General features: G+C 36.3%; 1 protein-coding gene across 1 annotated transcript; it reads left to right on the top strand.

Annotated features, from left to right (window-relative positions):
- The first annotated feature begins 4,756 nt into the window (after positions 1 to 4,756).
- Positions 4,757 to 8,052, top strand: LOC143578165 (uncharacterized). Its single transcript, XM_077061827.1, has 5 exons — positions 4,757 to 5,555; positions 6,206 to 6,487; positions 6,860 to 6,918; positions 7,048 to 7,499; positions 7,683 to 8,052. The coding sequence occupies exons 1-5, from the start codon at positions 4,757 to 4,759 to the stop codon at positions 8,050 to 8,052; spliced, it is 1,962 nt and encodes a 653-aa protein (XP_076917942.1).
- Positions 8,053 to 8,661: the final 609 nt, after the last annotated feature.

Genomic DNA, 8,661 nt, shown 5'->3' with positions numbered 1-8,661 from the left:
GTTGCACTTATCAATGTAGTCAATGGGTGATAGGATAATTTGGATATTTATGAAATCTTGAGTAAAACATTGAGATTTGAGTTTATTATGGTTGTCAAATATTGGTTTATGAATTTTGTTTTGAGCTTTTAAATACCACATTGAGATATTATAAGTTGATGCATGTTTTGTGGGTTTAAATGTTTAATTTATAATATATTTTGAAATGGTAGCATGTGTTATGTTTGAATTAAATATATCACTTTTTATGCATAAACCATTAGAGATGGTTGGAGATAAGTTTGTTTCCTATGTTACAATTGTGATTTTTCATATTTAATCAGGTTGTGTGACTTCATATGAGATATTATGACATAAGGTTAGCATATTACGTTATGTTATGTAAATGGATTTTGGATGCTCATAGCATAAAAAGGATGAGCTTCTGACGTATTTTCTATCAAATGAGTCAATGAGGCATGAATCGAAGAGGTCAAAATTGGTTTGAATGAAAATGAGTTCAGGTCAACATGGGCCAATTAAAAAAATTTGTTTAGCTCAAAAACCAATTTGGTTCATACTGGTTTTCCTCAGACGGATTTGTGTGAAAATGAGTTCGGTCAAGTCGGACCAACTTAATAAATGAATTTGGTTATGGTTAAAATGGGTTCGGGTTGAAACTGGCAACTTTTTGGTTCTAGTCAAAATGGTTCAAGCCAAAATCTGTTTAGACAGAGTGGTAAGTAGACTCTAATCGAAGTTATCAATACCATTTCAAATATTTTATACAAAGAAGTATTTGTAATGCATTTTTAATATAATTATGTTCTTTGGTTTATCTTTAAAATTTTTTTAAAAATTATTTGTTTTAAATAATGCATTGTATTAATCTTGTATAATAAACATGTTCAAAAACTAGTTTACGATATATAATAATTATTCTAGAAAATATTGGACGTAGAAAGCTTAACCACTAATTTAATTTTCATGATGTAAAGGAACTATTAATAGAAGACGTGGCTAAGCATTTAAGCCATCAATGTCCATCAACAAGAAAGCGATTCCAAAGTTGTCCAAATCTAATTACCGTTTAAAATGTTCGCCATAAAACACCCAGGGCCGTGTTTTTTGAGAATAAAATTGCCGGAACAATTACTTTGAAGAAAAAATGCGAAGGATGAGTATTTTGAAGAACAAAATTGTCGGGACGATTTTTTTCATTTTTCTTGAATGCTGTATTATTACAATTAATTTATTTATAATTAGTTTTTCTTTTATAACTTTTAAAATATAAAGTTTTATAAAATTTTGAATATAGTGTTGAGGCTTGTTTATCTTTTATCTATGTCCCGACAAAAAAATTTATTCAAAACCGAGTTTAGCCAAATTTTTCAATATAAATTTGACCGGCTCAGTTTTGAATAATATTTATGTCAGGACGTAGATAAAAAAAAGTACATCTCGATGGTATATTCGGAATTCTATATAACTTTATATTTTAAAAGTTATAAAAGAAAATTTAATTATGAGTCAAATTAATAACATATTCCAAAACAAAAAAAACAAAAAATTTTACAAAATACTCGTCCCGACAAATTTGTTCTCTATAATACTCGACTTTTACATTTTGTTTTATAAATTACTCGTCCCAACAAATTTGTTTTCCTAAAATACTCGTTTCGGCAAATTTTGGTGCCACGCGCCAGTATTTTATAAACTACTTGTTGACTCTAACAATCTAGGTGTGACGATTATTTTATGATGGACACTTGGGAATATGTTGCAAAGCGGGGATAAAACTCGAAAATCTCTTTTTAAAGTGGACATTCTCGGAATTTTCCCTACTAATAAAGTAATAATCATCATTTCAAAAGGTAGTTATGTATCTATGTAGAAATACTACCGACAGGTATGAATTTTTCGGTACCGATAGGGAAGAGGCGGTGTTCCATTTGGAATTGAACCGTCACATCATTTCATCCCGATCATTTTTCTTCCACACCCTCCATGTTTAAGTTGAGCCACTTTTGACTAGGTCAAACACGTTAGAATAAAGTTTTATCTAATTTGGAGTTATAACATTACTACTAATTCCTTAATGGTTGAAAGTTAATTCCCATAAAAACTTGGGAAATAAATTTAACTTCTATCATTATACATGATAATGTGGCATTCTAGTGTACTTCAAGCATGGTAACTTAAATGATCGGCTACAAAAATCGTGTTAAACATGTTGTTTAAGTCGTTATTACAAACCTTGATGTAAATTGTTTGGGCCTAGTTATTAGCTGAAGTCAGAAAGAGGAGACGGGTATGAGGCGGCCGACCCAAAAAATTATATCCATAGATATTGGAGTCATAACATTACGTATGCGAACCGTTGAATACAACTAAGTAGCTCCACATTCTCAAGGCCAAGGAAACCAAAAGTATCATACTAATATACCGGTGTGTTGAAATACACGCATTAATAAGTTATAGAAGAGTTGAAATATAACGTGTTGTGTTTCATGATATATTAAAGTTGAATAAACGATCAAAAGGGCCTACCATAGAGTGTTAGTTGTAGGAACTCTTGATAAGGTTCACCTATGTAAATTTCAAAGTGAGGCCGCTTCTCATGAGCTAAAGGGCTTGGTTCTAATGCATTATGAGAAATCGAGATTTAGACCCATGTCAGTTAAATGGCCGACTCACTTTGGATTAAACGAATGAGAGGAAGAATATGCGTGAGCTGACCATCGTTAAAGTCATGCAAAAGCTTGAATAACCTAGATAGTTAGAGTAAACAGGGTATTGTATCCACGAGAAACATGTGATCAGTATTACATGCTTCTTTTGACTATTTATACCAAATGAACTAAACTTTTGAATTGGTTTGATAAAAATTTAATAAAATTGAAAATAAAAAAAATTATTTTGTAATAAATAAAAAGGATGATCACACCTAGGTTTCAAGTATATAATCAAAATGTATAACCTAGTAAATTTATTAAGTTGGAAGTCACATAGACATAGCTTGTTCTATGACCAAATGAAAGGGTAGTTGCAAAACTAAGGAATCAGGCTAAGTTACTTCACGATACGAAGATGGTTCATAAATATTATGTCCAGATATTGATCGTTAAACCCAGATTTTCAAACCATGAACTAAATCATGTAAGTCCCAAATCGCTTGATTTGCTAACTCAACCTGTTTTAACTTTTAACTATATATAAACACCCCTAATTGGTGCACATGTTGGAAAATTTTTGTGAAAAAAAAAATATATATGTTTAAACTTTGAATTATTTTATTCAAGGTTGTTAGTCAATTAGTCAAAGCCATTAAAATGCCATTTAATTTGGTAGAAAAAATTAAAGTTTTGGTTAACGGTTCCTTTAATTTGGTCAAAAATTAAAGTTTTGGTTAATGATGGTTGAATGGTTTCAACTTTCTACTAGTATAAATACCAAGGGAGCTCCTTGGTTGTAGACACACAAAACACACAAAATAACACATTATCTCTTGTGTTTTCTCCAACTTTCTCCCTAAAAAATTCCAACATTCTTGATCATCTTCATCATTTTCTTTAAGGTACTATTCGGGTGCTAGAGCCCTCCCCGGCAGCACATATTGCTTAGGCCGTTGTACCATGGGAAACAAAACGGGGAGAGACCCGAAATTTGTTTTAAGGGCCCCGTGTAAAACACGATCCTCGGCCACAAAAACTACGACACCATTCTTCTTCTACACCTTTCTTGCATTATTTTATTTCAATTGTATTGTAATTTTGATTTTTTCCGGTGTAATTCGTATTGTAATTTACTTGCTTTACTAGATAGGTTTGATTCATTGTATTGTAATCATTTTATTAAAAGTGTTTTATTTTTATACGCGAACGGTTTCCTACAATCTTAAAACAAAATTTTTTAAAAATAACCGTTCGTGTATTCAAAACATTCTCGTGTGACTCAAACTAGTTTTGTTTTACGCGGTTGTGTTTTTAAAAAAACATTTTTTTTCCGTTTCTATTCAAAGGAGCGACTTTGTAGAAATGGAAACCGGTTACAATTCGGATTTTTTAACGCTAAACTCTTGGAAAAACCCATTGTTTGGTCCCTTCAAAGTTGGACTTAGAACACCTTTGGTGGGTTAATTCGAGAGTTCGGATTAAAATTTTTTGCGTAACTTTAATTAGTGGGAGCGACCACTATTAATATTTTCGAAAAACTAACTTAGCATAGTTTATTTTTCAGAAAAAATGGCATCACCGTCATCGAGCAAGGTTACCGGTACGCCTTTGCCCGTTATGGTAGGAGCGACTACCATGGCTAATCACGCTGAAAAACCCGAGAAGTTCTCGGGTTTGCACTTTAAACGGTGGCAACAGAAGATGTTCTTCTATTTGACCACCTTGAACCTTGCGAGGTTCTTGACAGAATCCGCTCCCCTAACCACTAACACGGAGGGGGAGACCGACGCTTAAACTTTGAGTGTGGTAGATGCGTGGAAGCATTCGGAATTCTTATGTCGAAACAATGTGTTAAACGGTTTAGTTGACGCGTTGTATAACGTGTACTCTTCAATAAAGTCTGCCAAAGAATTATGGGAGTCTTTAGACAAAAAGTACAAAACGGAGGATGCGGGAACAAAGAAATTTGTTGTCGCCCGTTTCTTGGACTATAAAATGGTTGACTCTAAGACTGTAATTAGTCAAGTCCAAGAGTTGTAAGTTATACTTCACGACATCTTTGCTGAGGGAATGACACTTAGTGAGACATTTCAAGTGCAGTGATGATTGAAAAATTGCCTCCTAGTTGGGTTGAGTTTAAGAATTATCTTAAACACAAGCGAAATGAGATGACTATTGATGATCTTATTGTTCGACTTCGGATAGAAGAAGACAATAAGAGAGCTCAAAAAGGTAGCCTAGTGGATGTTTCCGCCAAGGCTAACTTAGTCGAGTACGGTCAATCCTCCAAAGGGGGCAACAAGGGCAAAGGCAAAGGTAACAAAGGGAAAGCGAAAATGGAACTTGGCATGAAGAAAGGGGCTGTGAAAAAGAAGCCTTCACCTTTCCAAGGACCATGTTACAACTGTAACGAGATGGGGCACCGGACGAACCAGTGCAAGAAACCGAAGCGCGAGCGCGCGCATTTAGTGGACGAGGATGGCACTCCTCTCGTGGCGATGATTACCGATGAAGCGGCTTTCATCGAGGAATTCAACGTTTTGGGAGACGCTCCCAAAGGGTGGTACGTTGACATCGGCGCAACCCGCCATGTTTGCGGCGACAAACAACTCTTTAAGAATTTCAAAGAGGCGGCGGGTGATCAGAAGCTTTACATGGGGAATAAAGCGACTGCGGACATCATGGGGGAAGGCGATGTGGTCTTGAAGTGGACTTCTGGCAAGGAGCTCACGTTGACCAAAGTTCTCTATATTCCCGAGATTCGCAAGAATCTTGTCTCGGGATGGATGCTCAACAAGCACGAATTTCGCTTGGTGATTGAATCAGATAAATTTATTTTATCGAAAAATGGAATATTTGTCGGCAAGGGTTATGCCGACAATGCTATGTTCAAAATTGAATGTAATTGTTGTCAAAAATTCTATGAATGAAATTGCAACTTCTATTTACATGATTGAGTCGTCAAATTCTAATTCTTGTGTTTGGCATGGTAGACTAGGACATGTAAATTTTAATTCAATTCGACGTATAATTAAATTAAATAGCATTCCATGTTTTAAAATCGATTCAAAATATAAATACGAAACATGTGTTGAATCCAAACTAACGAGAAAGCCTTTCAAATCGGTTCAACGAATAACCGAACCTTGATTTAATCCACACCGATGTGTGCGATTTAAAAGCCACTCCTACAAGAGGTGGAAATAAGTATTTCATCACGTTCATTGATGATAGTACTCGGTATTGCTATGTATACTTACTTAAAAGTAAGGATGAAACAATAGACAAGTTTATCTTGTATAAAGATGAGGTTGAAAATCCATTTTCTTGCGGGGTATCTTATTCAATTATATCTTGAATAAGATACCCCGCAAGAAAATGGACGTGACTCCGTATGAGTTATAGAAGGGTAATAAACCTTCATACAAATACATTCGAGTGTGGGGGTGCCTTGCCAAGGTGACGGTTCCGCTACCAAAGGCACTAACGATAGGACCTAAAACCGTGGATTGTATATTCATTGGATATGCACACCATAGTAATGTGCATAGGTTTCTTGTACATGAGTCCAAGAATCCCAATGTACATGAAGGCACTATTGTTGAGTGGAGGACCAACGATTTTTTTCAAAATTGTGTTTCCCTGTTTAAGGAAAACACATGCGAGTTCATCAAGAGCGGTTGATGAAGCAAGTACATCAAGAGCGATTGATGATACCGTTCATGATGAGAGACATGAACGACCCGAAGTTGAGGAAGGTGAGCTTAGACGAAGCAAAAGACCAAGAATTGAAAAATCATTCGGTCCTAATTTCGTGAGCTACATGGTTGAGGGTGAGCCCAATACCTACCGCGAGGCGGTTACCTCCGCGGAATCACCTCAATGGAAAGAAGCAATTAAGAACGAGATAGATTCTATATTGCAAAATCATACTTGGGAGTTAGTAGATCTTCCGCCGGGTTGTAAACCCCTTGGATATCGTTGGATATTCAAAAGGAAGATGAAAGCCGATGGAAGTATTGATAAATATAAGGCAAGGTTAGTGATCAAAGGGTATAGACAAAAAGAAGGTCTAGACTATTTTGATACTTACTCACCGGTCACGCGAATAACCTCAATAAGGTTGGTTCTTGCAATTACGGCCTTACGAAATTTGGAAATTCACCAAATGGATGTAAAAACCGCATTTCTAAATGGCGATTTAGATGAAGAGATTTACATGGAGCAACCTGAGGGTTTCTCCGCCCCAGGGAAAGAGGGCAAAGTATGTAAACTAGTCAAATCATTGTATGGTTTGAAGCAAGCTCCAAAACAATGGCACTTAAAGTTTGATCATGTCATGCTTGACAGTGGTTCCAAAATAAACGAGTGTGACAAATGTGTCTATGTGAAGGACACGCCAGGAGGTTATGTGATTTTATGTCTTTATGTAGATGATATGCTTATCATTGGGAGTAATGATACTATGATTAAATCTACAAAAGATATGTTGAAAGCGAGGTTTGACATGAAAGACTTGGGTCTCGCGGACGTGATTCTTGGGGTTCAAATTACTAGAACCCAAAATGGTCTTATCTTGAGTCAATATCACTATGTGGATAAAATTCTTGAGAAATTCAATAAGGATAACACGCGTGTCGCGTCAAATTCAATTGATACGATCCACCATCTATCTAAAAATAGAGGCGAGGGTGTTGCTCAGTTAGAGTACTCAATAATTATTGGTAGTCTAATGTATCTTAGGACATGTACTCGACCCGATCTAGCTTATGCCGTGAGTAGGCTAAGTAGATATACTAGTAATCCGAGCGTGGAACATTGGAAAACTATAACACGGATTCTAAGGTACTTAAGATACACAAGAGACTATGGACTCCATTATAATCGAGATCCAGCTGTGATCGAAGGATACAGTGATGCAAATTGGATTTCGGATATAAAAGATTCTAAATCAACAAGTGGATATGTATTCACACTTGGTGGTGCAGCTATTGCTTGGAAGTCTTCTAAGCAAACGGTTATAGCTAGATCCACGATGGAATTGGAGTTTATCGCCTTGGATAAATGTGGTGAAGAGGCGGAATGGCTACGTCAATTTATGGAAGATATTCCAATATGGCTAAAGCCTTTGTCGGCTATTTGCATACACTGTGACAGTCAATCAGCGATTGGTAGAGCCCATAGTGTGATGTATAACGGTAAATCAAGGCATATTCGACGTAGACATAACACGGTACGACAACTACTCACAACGAGTGTTATCACGATTGACTATGTGAAGTCAAAAGATAACATTGCAGAACCGTTAAAAAAAGGCTTAAGCAAAGAGTTAGTTAACAAGTCGTCAAAAGGAATGGGACTAAAGCCCATAGGAAAAGGGGACACGAGGGAAACCTAACCTAGTTGACTGGAGATCCCAAGATCTAGGTTCAATAGGACAACTTAATCATGAAACCAAGGGTGGTCACTGTGGGGGAGTACCCCAAACCAAACTAAAGGGCGTTGCGTGCGCGCGCATCCTAGTCCATTCCAATCAGTGACACATGTTGTAAGGATAAACATAATAAAGGTTAATGATTTGTGGAAATCAACAAACCTATTGTTTTTAATGATTCGAGCGAGAATCACCTATGTGAGAGAGAACTAGGGTCGGTTCGAATGGATTTTGGGGCAAAAATCCTAGAACTCTCGCAGAACCAGGCTAGTGTTCCAGGACCATAATAGGACACGACAGTGAGGGGTTGGCCAGACCAGGGAGAGTGTTGTGTGAAGTGTATTGTCGTCTATATAAATGGGGGTATATTCAGAGACATCATGTCTACACACCGCTAGGAGACTATGTATGCTTCACAAAGGAAGGTTCAAAGGGTAACACCTACCTATCCTGCAATGCTTAAACGTTGAATTGAATCTAAGAAACTTGCATGTATGGATTTATCTCAATGTGAAAATGAATGAGTTTTGTTTTCACATGTGGGGGATGTTGGAAAATATGTGAAAATGAATA

The sequence above is a fragment of the Bidens hawaiensis genome, unplaced genomic scaffold (assembly GCF_021521415.1).
Source record: "Bidens hawaiensis isolate Kalapana, Puna unplaced genomic scaffold, B.hawaiensis_p1.1 tig00029045_1, whole genome shotgun sequence".
Classification (NCBI taxonomy): Eukaryota; Viridiplantae; Streptophyta; class Magnoliopsida; order Asterales; family Asteraceae; genus Bidens; species Bidens hawaiensis.
Note: the sequence above shows the minus strand (reverse complement) of the source record. Positions and strands in the feature narration are given on the sequence as shown.